The sequence below is a fragment of the Rhamphochromis longiceps genome, linkage group LG5 (assembly GCF_057381845.1).
Source record: "Rhamphochromis longiceps isolate RC_006_pf linkage group LG5, R_longiceps_female_GT1.1, whole genome shotgun sequence".
NCBI classification, from domain to species: Eukaryota; Metazoa; Chordata; class Actinopteri; order Cichliformes; family Cichlidae; genus Rhamphochromis; species Rhamphochromis longiceps.
The window spans coordinates 25,761,750-25,784,035 of NC_140561.1; the positions used below are offsets into that span (position 1 = coordinate 25,761,750).

At 40.6% G+C, this 22,286-nt stretch overlaps 1 protein-coding gene across 2 annotated transcripts in view; it reads left to right on the plus strand.

Moving 5' to 3' along the window:
- Positions 1 to 22,286, plus strand: part of cacna2d2a (calcium channel, voltage-dependent, alpha 2/delta subunit 2a) — a 178,579-nt gene that overhangs the window by 84,829 nt on the left and 71,464 nt on the right. For both annotated transcript variants that reach the window (XM_085406895.1, XM_085406896.1), the window contains exon 4: positions 4,683 to 4,742. In XM_085406895.1, the coding sequence (XP_085263021.1) occupies positions 4,683 to 4,742 (60 nt within the window). The remainder of the gene's footprint in view (positions 1 to 4,682; positions 4,743 to 22,286) is intronic.

A 22,286-nucleotide genomic window follows, 5' to 3' on the forward strand; every position in this document is an offset into this window, starting at 1 on the left:
TTAAGTGACCTCAGCAGAGTCATTTCACAGTCTTTTGGTCTCCAAGGTGACTTAAGTGTTCGCATAAACCGAGCTAAAGGGGTCATTTGAGAATGTGTCGAGTACCTTAGTCAAAGCCGCCATCACATGTACAGTCCGTGTCGTGTTTTCTCAAGTGTCCTCGCGGTCAAACACACGCATTGTGAGGCTGTTTTTTAAGACCCTCCAGATCACACAGGCGGCAATGTGTTGAGTGCCCTTTAAGTTAATGCTCAGTGGAAAGGCCTAACAGGCTACGGCGGCCCGGTGTCGAGTTGGCGCTCACCACAGCATGACGCTGTCCGTCCCTGGTGTGCTGTCATTCCTTTAGAAATAACATGACTTTGACTGATTAAACCGCTCCCCTCTGGAAGAGAGGAAACTTAACAGTTATGAATATTAAAGATCCTAATCGTCTCATGCTGAGCTTTTCGTTACTTTTTTTCCCGCTCTCTCTCTCGCCGTCTTCTTGCTCTGTGAGTTCACAGTGAGGGACCGCGGCTCTTCGCCGGCAGCGTTCTACGACAGCGGAGGCATCGGCAAGCTGCTGCTGTCTGCTCTTTGGTTGTTTGCACAATTACGCTGTCACCTGCGCTATTACGTACAATGTTCCCATACGTGACAGATTCCATTGCGTGTTGTTTAAGTCTGCAGAAGTGGTAGAAGCACTTCAAACGCCACTACAGATCGCAGAGTTGTGTTTATGGTTCTTGACCTTGCCCGACGACTGCGTGACAAATGGCCCAACATGTGAGGCGTTTTGTGTCAAGGTTACAATAGCGGTAACATTAGCGCTTCACGCTCATGTTGTTGACTGTCCTGATGTATTTGTGCCTGCATGCTGTAGTGTAGCTGAGTTTCTGTGTTGTGTGGGCCTGTACTGGGCTTATCTGTGCTGTACTGCGCTGATCTCACTATGCTCATCCAGTGCTCTAAGCTGCTTGGGCTCCAGCCACCAGCATAGATGATATATCCCTGCCCCCCTCCTTCCCACATCTCTCACTGTGATTCATTGGCTGTTTGTGTTGCCCATCCATCTGGGCCAGCACAGAGGAAGGAAAGACACATGAAGACACATGGCTGTTTTGGAGCGGGGACTGCATTAAGCAGCGAGAGAAGCGATAGGATCCCAGAGAAATGTTTGCCTACCAGGACAAGAGGAAGGAAGAAGACCAGGAGAAAGGCAGCTGGAGAAAACAGAGAACTGGAAAAACAAGATGTGTTGGCCACTCATGGGGTGGGAAATGGATTTTCTGAAGGAACAAAGTCGAGATTCTTACTGACAGACTAGATCCTGAGGGGAATGGCTAGATCATAGATCATAAGAGAGGACTGAGAAAAGACTGCTAAGAAAATGCAACTTGCTACTATATCTTCACAAATATTTGCATATTAATGAAAAGCTTTACGTGTACCATGTGTTGAGACAGAGTTTGAAATCATGTGGCTAACCTCTGAGCTGCCACAGTGTAGTGAAATCTTTGTTTGGCTCCTCTGTTTGTCCCGAATTGAATATGGGAGTGCTGATAGCTATGAGATTATTGTTGTGGTGCTGCCCTTTAGCGAAGTTGACCGTCCTTAACAAAAAGCTGTGCAATTACTGCTTTTTATAATGGACTCTGGTAATAATTTCAATAAGCTAATTAGATCCTTATTTCTTTGTTTTAGCTTTCTATTGTCTCAACAGGAAATGAATGAAATCATTATTAAAAGCTTATTCAGGTGCTTAATAGCACAATGCAAAAGTGGCTTTAAAGATCCAGATTTATTGCTACCGCACGCCACAAATGATGCTAGTGATATCACATTGTGTACATGCTTAGAGCGAAGCAATTATCTTTACTAACATCCCGCATGACCACACATAGAGCTTGTGTGCGTGCATTGAGATGTATTGTTTCTGCAGAAATGGGGTGGGCGGGGCACTTAATAGAAATAGGACAGCTTCCACTATAATGACAGTTTATGTCTTGCGTGTTTTTTGTAGATAAAAAGGCTCTCATAGCAGGGGACAGGCTCCTTCGGTGTAGCTCCGCAAATGAATGAGATCTCTTTGCAGCAGGGGTCTAAATTAGGGTTAGTAATTTTTCGAGCCTTGGGATTTGTGGCTGATCACACTATTCTGTGACGAAAATAACATCGCCCCCTAGAGGGCTGGGGAAACCTAGATACTGAAGCACAAGAGGGAAGGAGGGTGAGTTTCACTGTGGGGTAGGAGGCGTATTTGTCACTTGGACGACTTCCTATAAGAGACGTTTCTACAGGGATGAACCACATCATAGCAAATGATGTTAGAACATGAAAGAACATCACGGGCAGTGGTGCTAAATATCAGTTTAAGATGATAATATTATGTGTATGTCAGCAGAATAGTAACAGAAGCTCAAGTTAAAACACTTTATATTCAGTCAGACTTTTGACTGACATTTTATGACACGATTTTCAGCAACTCTTCTATTTGGCCGTTGTTGTTTCACTGCATGAGGGGAAAGAAATCAAGTTTCATATTTGACGTTATCACGAAGGTGACCCTTGTCTGTGTTGATGGAGAGTATTTGTGCATATTGAGAGAGAAAAAAAAACAGTAAAAAGAAGTGTGTGCTGCCAGGGTGTTCGAACTTTTAACAAGATAAGCATACGCGTTGGTGTTTAAGAAATGTGCGCATTAAATATAAAAGTCGTGGTGCACAGAAACTTCTATTGTCAATATGGACTAAATCAAATAATGCATTCTTAACTTGACTGCAGCTGAAGATAACAATTTTAAATCATAGCAAACACTGCCTTTCAAGTTAATGTCCATCTCTTATCTGCATGCGTGGAAAAATATGGATATTATTGACAAACAGCCATTCAAGATGAGTCTTTGTTTGGAGCGATGAGGATCAGCACCAGTACTTATTGTAAACATCGTATGGTACTATGTCACATTTGTTTACATTGTGTCTCAGCTCTCAAATAAATGGATACACTTGCAGTATAAGATTATTATTACCTGTGCAATATGTAATAACATCTTATATAAAAATAATAATTTTATAATAAAAATCATCCATCCATCCATTTTCTATGATCTTTGTCTTTTTTCATGAACATCTTTTGAGCCCTTTGAGGGATTTTCTTCAAATTTGGCTCAAAGGTTCACCTGGAATTAGTTAAAGGTTATCTTGACTTTTTCCATCCTTCTTCTTATCTCTGGGCTACTGTTATAGATGGCGCACTTCCTAATTTAAAGTGTGAATCTACTGAAACAAGGAGCCAGCAGCAGCATTGTAGTGCAATAGCAGTGACTCAGCAGTATTTCCAGTAACACAGCATGAAGGGAATATACGCACAAAAGTAGCTTTAGTAGTGTTTGCCCTGGAACTATTTAGTGAAAGCATAACATAACTATGTAGCACTTCAGTTTGACAAGAGCTAAAGCAATTAGCTAACTCTTCAGGATCTGCACAATATTGTCACATAATAAAAGTGAAAAATATTTTATAACTAGGATGTTGTATCTTGGGTTGAGATTTTTAACCAGTTGCTTAAAGCTCTGCTTTTCCATCATGTAACCACATAAGAAATTTCTATCTACCATTTGAACTTTCTGTCGAATGGAGTGCAACAAGCGATGTTTGGTTGACTTGTTTACGTTTGGGTTGCAAGTTTGCAGAACTAGATACCTAATTGCCGTTGGAGACTGACAAGCGGCTCTTGCTCTCAGACATGCCCGGGCTTGTCTCGTTGTTGTACACACCATGGAACATATGCATATGTTTGTTATTGTAATGTGACACTTTCATATCAGGTAAAAATGTATCAAGTATTAATGTGGGCAATATGATATGGCACAGCCTTAGCCTTTCAGATTTCACAAACCATGTCCAGTTATTTACAAATCAGTACCTATTACCCATTACCCACTCCTACATAGTGTTTGTGCAATCAAACAGTGTGTCATATATACGTTTTTACTGCACTACGAACGTCTTAAAGTACACTTAACAAGAACAAAGAAAATTAAATTAATATATACAAAATATGATACTATTGCCTTAAATTATCACCAGAGTGTGAGTTGCCTTGGTGGGGATTTGGACTCTCGGTGTGCTTCTTGGCAACAAGTGTGAATATTATTTAAATATTAAATCCTAAAGTTTTGACTACATACAGTATGTCAATTAGACAGACATGGATTTGAAGATACAAGTGCAAAGTGATATTTTCTACACTGTAATACAGAGAGTGCACTGTATAAGATTAATAAAGCATTAACAAACTGAACAAACAGTTTTTAGGTTGACTGAGACGATGAAAATTGGATATTTTCTTGCTTATAATTGTTATTTCAGTGCAGATAAAAATAATAATAATAACATTTATTTTTTAATTTGTCTTTTAAATTTTATTTTATTTTTTGTAAGTTGGAGAGGATATAGGGCAGTGGTAGGGGAAACATTGAATGCTCATCTCCTGGTGCTGTGAGACCGGTGCTTAAAGGAGGACAGCTGCCGTTCTAATCATCAGCTTTTATAGGGAACAAGGTCACCATTTCCATTCTGTCTGTTTGTCCGTGGCACACACAAAGACGCCCACACACACACACACAAACAAATCAATTTTCTATTGACTTCTGATACTGACACTGCTATTTTTTTTCTCTTTTTGCTACCTTGTAGAAACTGGCCAGAGAAGCAGAGCAGCTTCAGAAGGAACACGTCTGGCAAGATGGTGTGACGGTAAAGTAGGACACCCGCTCCTCTCCCTCCTTTCCAAGACTTCTGCCTTTTTCCCTTTTTTCTTTTCTAGGCAAACTGGTTTATCTTCCTGTCATCTGCTTTCCAATTTCCCCTCAATTTAACACCTTTAAAGGTAACCCTTTGATGACAATGTGATCAGCATCACAGAGACAATGTGGTGATTAGTACAAAAAACAGTAATGCACATTATGACCATAGCATTATATCCATACACCCTGAAATTGCTTACTTAAAATTGCTTGAAAATTACTTCTGGGGTTGTTATTTTTATGGTATATAAAGCTTTTGCTCTTTTTGTTTTGCGGGCCGTAGTAACTTGAACATTACATTCTCCTGCAGCTGACCTTTTAAAATACTAGACATCTGCTCTTGAAATCTAAAAAAGGAGAAACGGTATTACTCTGGCTTGTGTGTCTTTGAGCCGGTGTGCTCCAGTGACTCTCAAATTTGCAAACATTCAGATGCCCTGCACACACAATGCACACATATATGCATGTATATATAGCCTCACCCGACGCATGCACACTCCCTACTGTCACATCCTCTGTCTCCAGGGAGACAAGCTCGATGTCATGGTACACTTCTCACAAATGGATTTTTAACCCCACGCCTCCTGGGGGATATTTGAGAAAAGGCTTTAACTGATTTTAAAACGAATAATTATTATGAAGCCTACTTCCCTGCAAGTCCATTTTTATTCATGGTTGCTTACACTCTAAAGCGGTACTCTTGGGGTGGGGCTGGTTCTGCAATCCTCCGTCTCACCCTGCTGGTCCAAGGGACAGAGCTGCAGTGTGGATGTCCCTTCATCTTAGACCTGAGTGGGGTTGATGCCTGCCTCTCCCTGCCCGGATCTGATGCACCTCAATGGGATGTGTAGCCATGCAGGAAGTGAAGCCTGGGTCACAGGGACCAAGCACAGCACACCTGTTCATAAGTAGCTCCGTCCAATATGGCATCAATACCTCCTCGTGTGGAAAAGCCAGCACTCTCTTTAAACTAACCCTCCCCCTCCAGAACACCTCTCTCTGTCCCTCTGTTTCGACTCTTTCGCCTTTTCTCCTTCATTTTTTGCATCTCTTTCTGTCCAGTCACCAGTCTCATTCGCACTCTAACCTTTAGCACTTCCATCACATTCATAAACCTTTTTTTTCCCCTCCCTCTGTGTCTTTAATCAGCCATGAAAACATTTGGAATATACCATATTGTTGCAAATACTGCAAATGAATCCTAATAGTGTTTCTCTATTAATAATGTATTGAGCTGATTTCATTTGCCTTTATAATTAGAACAGGTAATGAATCTCAGCAGGGGCAACTGTGAAACCATTAAAAAATATCACAAAAAGGTGGTGGCGGTGGTAGATATGCCACATCCCTGCAAGATTTTTTTTTTCTCCTGTTTGTAGATTTTGTGCTCTCCTAATTTCTCTTTGGGTGAACACTCTGCTGACTGACACTCTAATTAGATTAGGGCTGCATGCTCTTTGGGTATATTAGGCGAAATGTGTTGCATCTTAAACTAGCGGGTGGAGCAGTCTGTCAAATGAAGAGAAAAGGTGTTTATGCATGCGAGACGGTGCATTTTGGTAGAGCTCGTGTGTGTGGGTGCGCGTGCTCTCTGCTCTGGGTCGAAAATGCATAATGTGGCTGTGTTTGTCAGCGAGTGGGTATTCATTTGTATGTGTTTATTAATGGTAGGTTCTGTACCTGGCCCAGCCCATCTGCTTGCCTCGCCAAAGAGTGACATCATAGAAACTCAATGACACGCTTGTTCCTCATAGCGGCTGCCATCGCAGCTGTTACCCATGCAGTGGGAAGACCTCACTTCTTCTCTCCCCGCCTCACTCTCACACACACATTCAAGCATTTTCCCGGTTTAACTGCAGAGGCGATGCCTGACCACCCCGACTGCTGGACATTATGGATGTCAAAATGTTGATCGTAACAACTGTTGAAATGGTCGTTCAGGGTTTTAAATCCATTGGAATCAAATGGTGTGTGAAATAGACATTAAAGTGTTGGATTGCCGCTGATTTCTCAAGGTCAGGTGCCCATCGCTCTGTGACACCCGGCTACCGTGTTGGCAACAGAGTCATCCCCAGGCGACTCGAGTCATTTCAGTGCTGTTGTGCTTTTCTCTTAAGGGCAAAGAGAACCAACATCTTTAGAGCCAAGTATCACATATCTCTGTTTTGTATACTGAAAATTGGCTGCGTGACAGTGGAGCACTATGAAACTGCTCAGAGTAACGTCAGCAACGTCTAATATTTCTGTATCAGAATGAAGTGATTAAGCAGTCCCGGGTCTTACAGCTTTGACCACTGCTGAAAGTCTGCATGCGAGGTGTTTAGAGTGTCATTTAAATCCCGTCCTGCAGAGGAAAGTGCATTTTTCTTGGTAATATGATTGCCTGGGTGTTTACCCGCTCAAAGTAGCTGCTGAAATGTTTTATTGCTTTTAATGGTTTTTCTCCCAGAACACCAGCGAATACATACCCCGTGTTAGCGACTTTTGAAGCTGAATTTGCAGCTAGAGGGGTTTTGGAGCAGCTTGGCTTCACACTAAAATTGTAATCTTTTATATAGAAGCGCTTTTATATGTTTATAGCATGACAGAAATGCAAAAATTATATTATATCCACTTACATGGGACATAGTCTCGTCTAAAATGTGCAGGGAGGTTTTCCCCAGTCTTTATACCCCATCTCTTCTGTCAGGTTATGCTGCTTAGACTGCAGGCACGTTAGGCTTATGGACAATGGTGTTGTTGAAACAGCAAAACTACTGCCATTATCAAAATATAGTGTATTAAATGAGACATAAGATATGCTGTTGAAAGACAGAGGCTGTATTCTGTGATTATCTGTTGTATTTGCATAGTTGGAAATGGTAATGTGATTTTGAATTTGGCTCTCTTTCAGAAACTGGGGGTGGGCAGTAAAAGGGCCAGATGTCCTGTTTTAGGTTCTGTCCCATACATAGCAAAATCTGGAAGTTCCTGATTCACTTGAACTTCATATATGATAAAATGACGTAATGAGGCCTGTAATTTAAATGTAGACGTAGATATCTGGAGACGCAGCACATCTCATTGTAGTTCATGCAGTAGTCACAACCTCTAAGTCATATTTCCAGATACAGATCTAACACTTGTTTATGGTTTTTTTTTTCTGAAACATGAATTTCCCAAATTTATTTTGATCTACTGATTTGTGAACTGATTCTTGTCCATGCAGAGAAAATGAGCATTTTTAGGATTTAATAGGTGAAAAAGTCACACTTAAGAGGTCAGAGGGGTTGGTGCTGGTGGGGCAATTCAATCACTGCTCACACCAGAGAGCCAAGTTAGCATTATACACATCAAAGATTTTTAATGGAATTTCTATTTTTAATACATTAATAATTTTGTTCAATTCATTAATTATCATTAAAAACTACTTGGTTAGTTTTAGGCAATACAAACTACTTGGTGATTTAGTTGAAAATATTGCCACTTTTTTGAAAAGTCAGTTTCCGTAGTTGCCATGGTAAATGGCCTGTATTTATATAGCGCTTTACTAGTCCCTAAGGACCCCAAAGCGCTTTACATATCCAGTCATCCACCCATTCACACACTGGTGATGGCAAGCTACATTGTAGCCACAGCCACCCTGGGGCGCACTGACAGAGGCGAGGCTGCCGGACACTGGCACCACCGGGCCCTCTGACCACCACCAGTAGGCTACGGGTGAAGTGTCTTGCCCAAGGACACAACGACTGAGACTGTCCAAGCCGGGGCTCGAACCGGCAACCTTCCGATTACAAGGCGAACTCCCAACTCTTGAGCCACAATTGCCCAGGATGGTGATGCATCCTCTGCTAAAGGCTCTGGAAAACATATGTGCTACAAACATGAAATATATCTTAGTTACTTAGTATACCTCAGTTACAAAACAATGCTGACTGTCATGAAAAAAACATTTCTCTTAGGGCTGTGCGATATGACCAAAATCTCATATCCCGATATAAGACATCTATCATCCGATAACGATATAAATCACAAAATTTTTACATTTTCTGTAAATTCTGTGAATATCGGGCAGCTCGACTTGCGGGAAGTGTTTCCAGCTGCGCGTCATGTAGCTGGAGTCGAGTGTTTTAACAGATGCATGAAACGATACATTTTTAGACATAGGTTGTAACAGCCGCCGTTTTCTTTGTGAGTATTTATTACTCAGCATGCTGCGGGTAAAAGCCTGTTCTAACGTTTGAGTAAGGTTTATTTTTTAGCATCTGACGGCTCTTTTTTGCTTCTCATCCATAAATACTCGGCATAATCTTTCACGTGATTCAGTTTATTTTGAAAAGTCTCAACAGGATCTTGAGCTTTATTGTGAAAGGTTTATGTGGAAAATAAACAAGCGGACACGCTATGGTTTTACCGTCGTTGTTGCTAACTACAACGCATAAAAACAGGCGCTTGTCCGTCCTTAGTGTGGTTATATTAAATATAAGAGAAAGAGAGAACTTTAAGAAATTAATATAGCCACTACAGTGACCATCAAAACGATGAAACAATATGGCTGTAAACAGTTTATTTTGCGAAACAAACGATAGTGTAAAATGAAACGATAGACGTTTTTATATCGTCATCCGATATATATCGTTATATCGAACAGCCCTAATTTCCCTTATATTTCACATTTTGCTACTGGCAGAGACGGGGCTGGGAGATGGACAGATATTGTTCCAACAACGTAATTATGACTTCATATTTCAGTGTGGATATTAGCGAGTTAGACATTTGTTAAACACTTTTGGGGAGTTCTGCAATCTTCTGGCTAGAGCTAAAAAAAAGTTTGGTTTTAGTAGTTTTAATGTTGGGACGCTGTGTAACAAGTAAATAAAGAATGCAAGAATTTACAAACCTCATACAATGTTTTTCCAGTCATGTCTGAGAGGATTCGGGATCCATCATCTATCTACATATCTATCTATCTATCTATCTATCTATCTATCTATCTATCTATCTATCTATCTATCTATCTATCTATCTATATATATGTATATATATATATATATATATATATATATATATATATATATATATATATATATATATATATATATATATATGGCGAGCTACTTTGTAGGTATATTAGCAATGTTATTATCAGCCACACGTCCCATATCACGTATAGAGGTTGCTGTTGATGACCACTGTCATATATCTGAGGAAGAGTTGACATAAGGCGCAGCACATTAGGACCGAGACACAAGATTGGATGAAGAAAGGACAGAGATTGGAGAGATTGGAGGAAGACATGTCCTTTCATTCAGATTGCGATGTGGCAGCTGCTGTATGTTTGAAATGCATTAGTACTAATAGCTGTGCCATTAGGAGAGAGAGAGAGAGAAAGAGGCGCTGTGTTGATGGGTTGCCATGATGAAACCAGGGAGAAGAGGGGGTGACAAAGAGAAGCACGACGGGAATGAGAGAGAGAGTGAGAGAGGTGTAAGTGAGAAAGCAAGTGAGTGAGGGAAGAAGGTATAAGAGATGGAGAAAACGGGAAACAGAGATGGAGCCATCTTCCAGGCCATTTACTGCAATCATCACTCTCTAATCAATCAAGCCTTTCATCATAGGACAACACAATCTCTCCTTCTCTTTCTCTTCTTCTCTCTCTCTCTGCTTCTCTCTCTTCAACTCCACTCAGCCACCCACTCTCATACATAATAGTGGTATTCATGTGACCTCTTTATGGCTCTCAGCACATGTACATACAGGTGACAAATTAAAGGAAAAACCTGACCCCCCTCCACCCCTAGCCCAGCAGCTTTGTTATGCTGTCGGGGCATTTTGCTGCCATGCTTATAATCTGAAAGGAAAGGATTGTGCAAATCAATATAAAGTGTTTCTGATCGTGCTGGGAGGGGTCTCTTCCAGGATGACAGGGCATGAGGGGTCTTGAAATGATCTGATAAGAAAAAGCACACTGTGTGGCCTTTTTCAGTCATCAGACCTAAATCCAGTTAAAAATCTCTCCGTCACCAAGGATTTGCAAGAACAATATTTCATTCTTATTGTAGCATTTCAGATACTCATATTAATCAACACCAACAGACATCACTAACATACTGTGTTTTTTTTCTTTAATTTGTCACCCTTCTATAGTAGCTACATTTAGTCAGTATTTCCAGCCACATTAAATGTCCTTAAATCACTATAGGTCCCCTTAGAGGTGTAACATGACCTGAAGTGCTGGGAGCGCGAGCTGCAAGGGTTTGTTCACTTGACCAAGTTCGGCTCCTTTAATAATGCCTCTATTTGAGATAATTGGCCCTTCAGAGGAAATGAGTGAGAATCATTGTGGTGACTCTCAGCCCAGCCCTCGAAGCAACCAGCTCCATTAACCACAGAATACATTAGTCTTATGAGGGCTGCCTTGGACACATTCAAATTCTGGTAAAATAGACAGAAATGAAGGGTGCCTGTCCCTGGCTCCTCTCTACATGTTAATCTTATGTGTTATTTCTCCTTTTCTGTGGTTATCTGAAAATGTTACTTGCCTCTTGTTATTATCTCTTCATTTTACTGTATTAACTAAAAGGAAGACGTTTCGATTTTTTTTTTGTTAGCACACACTACTGTGCCAACAATTAAGAATTGTTTATATGTGCAGGAGTTAGGAGTAAATTAGTAATTTGGCATAAAACAGACCAAGGTTAATGAGTTTTAAAAAGAGGAAAAATTATATATTAAATTATATATAATTTAAGTGGACTGATATTAAAGTCAAAGCTGCCACTCAAGATGATTCTCACATTAAATAGTCTTCAGGTAGAAAGCACATTTTAACCTTAGCTGTTATACAAAGCACTCGACAATGCTTATATCTCTGACAGTAAATTAGCTTGTTATAAATGTACAAAACCAATAATAAACATATTGGGATGTTATCTGAAAAGCAGAATGGAATGATATGCACAACTTTACTCACAGTGGACCACAGAAAACATAGAAGTTTGTTGCTATTTCATCAAAAATATTAGTGCATTTTGAATTTCTGTGACACAACACATTTAAAAAAAAAAGTTGGAATTAATTTGCAACAGGTCAATATGATTGGGTATAAAAAGCATATTTTGGAGTTTTTCTGAAGTAATGATAAGCAAAAACCAGTTTGACTAAAATTGTGCAACACTTTCAGAATAGTGTTTTTCCCTTAAAAGTGGTGAAAACTAAAGATTTTGTCATCTGCAGTGCATAATATCATCTAAAGATTCAGAAAATCTGGAGAAATCTCTGTGAACTAGGGACAAGGCCAGAAACTAATATTTAAATGCCTATTATCTTTGGGCCCTCAGGTGGTTTCACATTAACATTTTTAGAAGTAAAATGTGACTTTTTTGTGGAAAACATAGACACCGTATCCTCTGGACAAAGGAGGGTAGGGACCAAGCAGCTAGGGCTGCTCAATTAATCGAATTTTAATCACGATTACGATCTGGGCTTTCAACGATCATTAAAAATGACTGAGCCGATTATTAGCCCCTCCCTCGTGCTTTACTCTCGCGCTGCTCCGTGTGGCAAATCGAGCGCACCTCTCTGCATTTCGAACACCCGTCACAACAATTAAGAGGACCCAAGGGAAGCTCAAAAAGCTAAGCAGAAGTTATTTGGAGAGGAGAGTGACTGCCGTTGGTTGAAAAGAGAGGTAAAAAAACCTTCAGTGGTGTGTAAACATTATGGGATCGCAGAGTCAGACATCAAGTAGACATAGTGTGTAAACGTTGCCACGGTGTAGTAGCTGCACCACAGAGCAACACTGCAAAGTTCACTAAACATAGATGTTTACATTTTTCATTTATTTTTTATATTGCAAACATTTGCACTGTTATCAGTATTTGCACACTATTTTATATTATTTTTTTAAAGTCATTATTCAATACATTGTTATTGTTAACCCTTTAAATCCCTGTAGAACCGGAACCGTGTAAGCTAGCGCAATAATTTGTTTTGCATAAGAAACCGGAGGAGTTGTACTTACATCTTATGTAAATGGCCTGTATTTATATAGCGCTTTACTAGTCCCTAAGGACATATCCAGTCATCCACCCATTCACACACTGGTGATGGCAAGCCAGTGACAAGCTTAAGTCATCAGCTTGTCCTCGGTCACTTAATGCATACATATTATTAAAATATGGGCTATAACAGTTGTATTGATGTATAGCAACTTGAAATGCTCCCAAAAATGGCACTACAGCATGTAAAAAAAAATAATATAAGCTCTGGCGGACTTGGTTCTATGGTAGGTCTTAAAGGGTTAAATAAATATCGTCAAATAATCGAGATCTCAATTTCAGTGAAAATAATCGTGATTATCATTTTTGCCAGAATCGAGCAGCCCTACATGCAGCTTGTCATAACTGGGCCTCTCTGATGGGGATGGATTACTGCCTATGGAATTGGCTGCTGGTACATCTGGAAAGGCACCATCAGTGCTGACAGGTATTACAGGTTTTAAGGCAACATGTGCTCCTGTCCAGATGGATTTTTCAGGAAAGGTCTTGCATATTCCACTAACACACTGATAAACCGCATACTATATCTATTACAGAAGTATGGCTTCCTAGATAAAAAGTCCAGGTCCTGAAGTGGGCTGCATGCAGTCCAGACTTTTCAACAACTGAAAACACTGGCTGCATCATGAAATAAAAAATACCACAAGGAAGACCCAAGAGTCCAGCAGCTGGTCTTCTCAGTTCCCAGACATTTATGGGCTGCTGAAAATAACAAGGAATGTTATTTCAACTTTTTTCAGACATCAAATTCTGCCATCAACTTGATGGGACAGTGAGTCTTGATTAGACCAGGACTTTTTGTAGTTTAATATCTACAAATCATAATCTGACAGCATAAAGCCTATTTTTCCTGTAATTATAGCTTTTGCTATTCAAAACAGTAATCAAACTGTTGGTGTGGTTCTGTGTTTTATGGGATATCCAGTCCTCTTTTCAAACATCAGCTACAGACCTTGTAAATAAAAATTGAATCCATCTTGTGTTAGCAGAACCAAACTCAAAACGTCTCCGCTGCAGAGGGCTGATGGAAAAAAGTCTGGAATATAGCCGTGTGAACCCGTTTTTTAACGCACAGTTCTTATTTCAAACACTGATAAGCATAGTCACAAATAAACTGCATCTATTTCCATTGTGAGCTTTCACCCCTTCCACTTCCTTATAGCTGCACTGAGACAGAGTGCTCGCAGGCTGCCGAGCACGTAATGGAACTCGTAAACAGTGTTATCACTGAATCCTGAACCATGGAACGGCCTTCCATCTGCTCATCACTGGAAGGGAAAAATATGTGGATGGGATATATGGACAGAAATTCCTACACATTTTGCTTTTTCGCTGTTTGAAAAGGATGTCTCTTCCCTTTCAAACGTGATGGTGTGAGGGGCTCAGTAGAATAAGGATTAAACATAACTCGTGCTCATACTCAGTGACAACCACAACAACAATAGGAATAGGAAATTGGATAAAAGGGATAGGATAGAATTAGGGGTGCAACGATATTCGTATCGATATTGAACCGTTCGATACAGTGCTTTCGGTTTGGTACGCATATGTATCGAACAATACAACATTTGTAATTTATTTTATCAACTTTCCTTCCGACGATGCTGTCTGTGTTGAGCGCTCAGTGAATCTGCGTTCGACTACTCCGCCTAGGCTGCACTGTCGAGCGCAGATCCACTGAGCACTCAACACAGACAGCATAGTCAGAAGGAAGAGCGCAGGGCAAGCTAGCAAGACACATGGACCTCCCCCACCCTCATTCAGATCTGGCGTTTGGAATTATTTTGGTTTTCATGTGACGTATGACCCTGAAGGTAAGCGCGTCATGGACTAAAGTAAAACAGTATGTTGGATGTGCCATGCAATGCTCAATTACATGGGTGGGAGCTGGCGTGTTAGCGCAGTTAGCTCGTTGGCCGTCTAGCCCCACACACGGGGCGATCGGCGGTAGCTCGTTAACGGAGATTTGCCGTGTTGTGGCGTTAAGGTCATTTCAACGAGATTAACCTGAAAGCACTAGTGGGAACACAACGAATATGACTGCACATTTACGCCGACATCATCCTAGTGCAAAGACCAAAACAACAAGCATGCTACTAACTTTAGCCAAGTCATTTAGACAGCTGTTAGCACATGATTCTCCTTATGCTGCTGAGAATATAGCCCAGAAGAAGCGGATAGTATAGCTTTTATTTTGGAAAGAGACATTTCTCTGTAATAAACTCTCTTTTCCAAAGATGAGTGATTCCTCAATCAGATACAGGGCTTGCAATATCGCTAGCCCGACGTCCTGGAGCTAGCGATTTTTTTCAGTCGGGCTACCAAAATCTATCTCTTCCCTGCCCGTCGGGCTATTGTAGGAAGGAAAAATATATGTCAATGCTTTTGCATTCTTTCAGAAATGTAGCTGGGTAATTATGTCATTGGCATCGGTGAGCCACTGTCAATATGTGAAATATTGAAATCGCGTTTGAATTTGCGCTTGTTTTTTTGCTTTCACTTTGCAATCGTGCAACTGTGTATAGAGAGCGACAGCACTGATCTGTGAGTGATGATAATTTGTGCACCAATTCCTCTGACATCGTCTTATTAATCGTTAGCTTACTATGCAAACATGACAAGTGAAATCTCCCGCAGCAAGCTTAAACATGTGAGAGGTTGATCGCGCAGAGAATCGCTGAGCTTATGTGAGTGAGTGTGTAAAAGCATTTCAGTTCTGCTGAGCCAAATAAGACAGGTCAGGGTGAAGAAGTGACAGCCAAAGAAAAGCTTACCACAAAACGGAGAAGTTATGACAAATCAGACTATAAGGCAAAAAGAAAGTGCAGCTTTATGGTTTCATGGACAAAAGAATTTCTGTGGCTGCGATATGAGCTATATAACCAGGGCTGCACATAAGTGGTCCGCAGGTGCGCATTCGCTGTCAAAATAAAAAACACGCACAAGGGTTAGGGTTAAATTTAAAAACTGTACTTTTGAGTTAAAATATATATTTATAATTTTAATAAATGACAAATTAAAAAGGCATGAACATTTTTTTTGTATCGAAAAAATATCGAACCGCGACACCAAAGTATCGAACCGAACCGAACCGTGAATTTTGTGTATCGTTGCACCCCTAGATAGAATAGGAAAGCTGGTAATCTGTGCTTGAAGAATATGTGCTGATTAAGACACTCCTGATCAACTGATTTGTTAGTCTTATGCCAGTACAGTTAAAATCTAAACCTGTGTTTTGACCGCAGTTTCCCTCGTCTCCTCAGCTCTCCCATCCCTTTAGCACCTCCTCCCCTGTTACCTCCCTTCATTTTTCTATCAACTGCTGTGCTGCTCACAGCTTTGATCAGACTTCTGGTTGCTGTGGTGACCCAGCAGTTTGGTAATTTCAGCTCCTTGATTGCAGACCGTTGTAATTTGTTTAAGTGGTGCGCTCTGAGGTGGAAATGTCCTTTTCACCTTTTTTTCCCCTTTTCCCGCTCAGACTCTTTTCTCATCTCTCTGAGGTATTTTCCCCCCCACGTTTCATAACTAATGTGTTGCTGTTACCTTAAGAAACACCTTTTCACAAAAACACGAGCAGGGGGGACATCACAAAGTGTAAGGTGACTCAGAATGGAAGAAGCATTAAAGTGCAGAAACATTAAGAAAAAAAAAAGATGACAGAGAAAGAAAAGTTCAGAGATGTCAATAAGCCTTCTGTCAGGAGGAGTTTGCTCAACTGTGATGCGGCATGCAGGCCAGGAGGGAGGGCTGAGAAAGTGGCCCCCATGTCTAAATCCCACTGATCGATCCCTCTGCCTCTCAGGAGATGGGAATCAATAGTCAGAGAAATCCACCGAGTTATGCTGCAGAACTTGATTTTCCCATTTGAACACATGGCTAACGCCCATGAAATGTTATTTTAAAGGGTAAACCTGCTGCCTGTTGGCTCTTCTGGTCAGAGCTCAATAGTAAAAAACGAAGTCACAATGGACTGATAAGCACTTGAGATACAGCTTTCTGTATTCAAGTATTCTCACTTTTTGAGATGTTGACGTTTAGTCTTAAAGACTAAATGAATAGATCATATACTGATAGATAACTATTCTACAGCAACCCTGGGGACTTGAAAAAATACATTTCTTTTGTTATAGAGCTGACAGTGTAGAGATGACTAGAAATTAGAGGAGAGAGAGATAATATTGATCACCTACTGTACATCCAGTTAGAGTTAGGCACTGTGTATTTACCTGCAAGTCCAACAAGTGGTAATTGCTGATATATTAACATAAGTGTGATGGGTACCTTTCTTTTTCTACTGCACTTAATATTGATCATATATTCATCCATTCCCTTCAATCCTAGTTACAGTTCAGTGTCAAATCCCTATTCCTCTATAACAATTTTTACATCTGCTAAATCCTAAAGTGATAGAAAAATATCAGAAACTTTATTTATTAATGTAAGTTTCAGCTTTTCTACAATGTAACATTTAAGGTTGTCATAATACTAGAATTTCAAACTCAATATCAATAGCCAGGAAAATACTCAATACCATTTCTGATACCACAGAGGGAAAATAACCTTTTAACCTTAAATAAGAGGTATAGTTTTTGTAAACAAAGATTAGTACAATATTGTCCATGCACATGTAATCAGCTGCAGCTCTATTTATTTCCTGTAATTCTGTAATTAAGGTAAGTTGCTGTTGTTTCATTCTAGCTACTGATATCTACCTTTCTCAGCTTCAGCCTAGAAGCATAATATATTTTAGAGGCACATAATTGCATAATCCTGTTAAATTAACATGTCTATTACCACTGCAGTTCAAAACTGATAACATCTGCTGCTTAACTCCCACATCAAATTTATTGTTTTATTATTAGTCATAGTGTCATGGGGGTTTGGCAAAAAAGAAGCCAAATGCAGGACTCACAGACAAAGCAAGGTAACCTTTATTTGGTTTAAAGCTGATAAGCAATCCGGTTGTTCAGTCTGACGTCACTAGCCGTGTCTGGACCTAAACTCCGCTGCAGGTCAATATCAAACGATCACTATGGCATTACTGAGAGTTGAAAAACTGTCTAAAGTCTTTCATCTTTAATAAAATGATCAGCGTTCTGCTCTACCAGGTGTAACAATTGAGTTTAACATCCAGGCATCTATGAAAATGGAATTTATGACATTTAACGGAGTTAGAAGTTAGCAGGGAGTTAGCTCGCTAGCTTCTATCTAAATACAATATAGCATGTCCTGACTGCGGGGTTTTGGAAACAAATTAAAACGTACAGCTCTGCTATCACTTCCAGCATAAATGAAGACAGAAAACTAAACAGCAGTGACGTTTGTAGGGTTACTGAAGTTGGGCTAGCTGGTATATAATGATGTGCTACGTGACCGCTAGCGACACAGCTATGTTAGCATAATATAAACAAGCTAACTTTTTTTCCACTCGATAAAAGTTACCGTGAGTGTTCTCGGTGGTCAGGAACAAATGTAATCGCATGGCAGGATGCTGTAAAAGGACCAAACTTCAACCAGGAGAACAACTGAGATAATCCATCCACAATACGAGGTTAGTCATTCATATACTGCTGCATGGGCTGGGCTGTAGTTACATCCTAAGGTTTTAAAAACTGAGCTTAAATAAACGATTAGTGGTAATAAAAGCCGAGGGAGGTCAACAGTGATCACTGACTGTTTTAGGAGCTTTTTGAGATCAAATAGAAGAAAATACAAAACATTAAACATGTTAACAACACAAAAGCCATATTAAACACAGACTACTTTAGACCCGGAAGTAGGATTCGTCGCGTCATCACTGAACAACCGGATACCTTTACGATCATTTAACAGGTGGCTAACATGAGTAGCTGCCAATAATTAAACAGCTAACATTAACATTAACGTGTGCCCTGGCCAAGTCAGTATTTATGACAGTTGTTTGATACTTGACTGTTGTTGAAACAACTTTACTGATATCATGAAATTCTTCATAAAGACCGGGCTGTCATTCTTTAAGGTGCTTCACTGAGTTTGCTGTGCTGCTGTCCATGTGTTCAGCTGCTAGTGAGAGGCGGGGCTAGCTAAAGTTGTATGTTAGCTGGAGGAGGCCAAGGCCGCACTGTTGCAAATAAATATGTAATCAGATGGTAATTTAATATCAATTAGCCTCCAAGTATGAGTATAGTTATCTCTAGTTATCTAGTTATAGGTATCTCTAGGTTTTGTCCAAAATTTTGTACACAAGAAGCACTCTTGCCTTGATCTCTGGTGATACCCATTTATTAACTGCAGAGGTACAGCCCCATATTGTCTCATTTTGCCTCCATTAGATAGGATGTTTGCAAGAAACCTGCTCATTTTCTCTCTGTGTTTGAGGCCACCACAGCTTTCCAGGAAAGTGATGCCTCTCATCAGCTAGGCTGTCATTTTGTGAGCGGTGAGAGCTTGGTTATGCTGCAGCTGAGGAAAGATTCCTGCTTGGGTTTTAGCACTCACTTGATGAATTCTGTCCCTGCTGTCCTTGGTTCCTATCTGCAGATATCTTAAAGCAGGGTTCCCTTTGTCATTTCAATGTTCAAATCATTGTGAGGTACAGCAAGGCATGTGATGGAAATGATTATGGGGTCGAAAATAACAGGTTTCCTTTGGCTGGCGCTGATTGTTGATTGGGCACTCTCAGTCAGGCTGTAAAGAGGGGGTGGTGACTTTTAGGGACTCTACGGACTAGCGGTGGTAAAATGGCTGAAAAACATCAGTGAAATGAAAAGCAGCATTCAGCCCTCTGAGAAAAATGCAACCTGGAAACATTTTGCTAAGATAAGCGTAGAACCAGTGTCATACCAAGCTGCAGTGTGATTGGCGGGGCGGTCCACACAGAGCGCTGGAGTGTATGTGATTGGTCACTTCAGCTATGGAAGCCGTACAATGTTAGACGCACGTAATTGCATTTGCTTTATCAAATCCCTTGGGAATCCAATGATAGCGTTAGTATTGTCACGCCCTGTTTATCTTATTTGTCTTTATTTGGTGTTACAGCACCTCTTTCCTTCTTTTCCTGTGATGATCAGATTGCAGGCTTGTTTGGAGGTGTGGGCATGCGTGTGCCACATTGGATAGGCTTTTTATCTGGCACTGTGTCCATGCAGGGTGGTGATGCTATCAGCGTTAAAACCTGCTACTCAATGGAGCCCTGTCAGCCAACAATGGAGTGCAGCATTACCCAGAGTGCAGCAGGACAAAGCCTTCTTTCCTTATCACAGGATTGAAATATTCACAGACTGATTTAACTGCTTTTACCGAGGGAAAGTGTCAGGCTCTGAAAGAAAAAGACAGCACAGCAGAGATGTAAACGAAAGAGGAAAAGAGAGGGAGGAAGGATATAAGAGGAGAAAAAAAGTTGGCATCTTTGACCTGCAGGGTGTTTACAAAGAGAGACTTAAAGAAGGGAATTTACAGATTCATGGGCCAAATTGGGGGGGACATATAACGTAATATAATGTATTCAAATAAACTATTTCGTTTTCATTTTAAAATAATCAAGACTCTTCTCTTTCTTCACTCGTTTCTTCTAATATCTCGCGGATTTTTGCCCATCATTGCCAGTCTTTGAAGTCAGCGTGCAGTTCGGAGGAGGCATGGGGTTGTGCGTGAAGAGGAGCAAGACATTGATGAGTTGTCCATGGAGAATGTCATTCACTTTGCTGAATTTGCACTGTGTATTGGAGCTTTAATCTGGGGGCACATTTGTTTATTGGCATACAAATGAACATCTGCATGGAGCTATGCTTGGACGCCATGGTCTCAGCAGCTCCCTAATCGCTTAAAAGCCTCGAGATACAGAGCATGCCAATGAGAGAGCAAGAGAGAGAGAGCGAGGCAGCCGCGCCCAAGGCCTCAATCATACACCCCTTTATCTGAGTTTCACTTCAGCTCAATAGCTCTCTCCTTCTCTTGTTTTCTTATTCTTCCGGGCCAGCGGTTTAATTTCCAGTTTGCCTGTTGACTCTTCTCATTGACTTGGAATTATAAAGAGCCATTTTTCTAACCTTCACTGGTTAAAAAAAAAAGGACCTGACACATCAAACAGCAGTCTGCCTTGAAGAGCTGAAGTTAAAAGGCATTAGCAATACTTTGCCTTAAACCCACAGAAAAATACATAAATGAAAACATGTTTGCACCTCTTATTTTTAGACTTTAGATGTAGTTTGCTTCTGTTAATGAGAGTTAGGGTTTTCTGTGCATGTGTGTGTTTGGAAAAATGTGTGTCTGCCTGTCTGTATTCATTCTGACTGGAGAGTTGGCACACATACAGAGACAGAACAGGAACTACTCAAGCTGATGACCACTCGTTATGTTACTGTAAGTACAACGAAGGCTTCAAGCCACAGCACTAATAGCTCCCACGCTGATAACTCTACAGCTGCACCCCACAGCAAGCGCACTAGGACTGGCAATGCCCCGCACCAACCACCCCTCCCCCAGAAATGCAGTCTGCTATAGGTGGAAGTCCTGCACTGTAAAATGTTCCATGCATTTTAATTACAAACGTCCACATACTGTGCTTTTTATGAGCATACAGTGAGAAGGAAAAAAAAAACACTGCCAGCAGCGAGAACAGCTCCCCTAAAGAACAAAGTTTCATATTTTATTCACAGGCAACCTCTGCAGTTCAAGATCAAAGTGGTAAAAGGCCCCTCAGATTTCTGACAATTTTTTTTAAATGTCTATGATTAATATAGTACTAAATATATACTAAAGAAAACGAGCTGAACAAATTAGTTTCTGATGGCGTATTACGATTTAATTTGGATGTCTCTCCTTTTAGTATGAATGCCCTTGTGTATGTATTTCCTCTGTCTCCATAAGAAATTGGATGTCAGTCATTTCTTGCTTAATATACGGAAATTGTATTATGTGTGTGTGGTGTGCGCACAGGAGTTGACGTGTGCCAAACACGAAGGGTAGCGTCTCTTACTGCAAAGAATCACCTTCTAATATTGTCCAGTTTTATCAAGTTCAAACGTCTGGAGAGTGAAGTCAGGATAAAGTCTGAACATGTGACATTTCACATATGTGACGTTTTAGATGAGATGTGCTGCCTGGGTAGAGCGTGCAGGAGGTGGGAGACATGATGCTCGCACACTTGCTGTGAATTCTCCAGACAATTACCTGCTATATTCTCATATAGGTGCAATCAGACTGTAATAGCGAGCGTCCAATCTGACTTAGTCAGAGATTTGTATTCTCACTCATCACCCAGCCGGATAATGGACTGCAGTTCATGTGCTAAACTGGTATCTAGCTAAAGATAGGAGTGGAAATCAGAGCCAAGGAGATATGAAGGGGGTGAAAATGTAAAGCATCTTAACTGGTTTCCAGCAAAACTTCACAGATTAGTTCTCTGGAGTCGGATCACATTGTATCAGCTTTCCTTTTTTATTCTACTTCAATTTTCACACTAACTGAGCTGT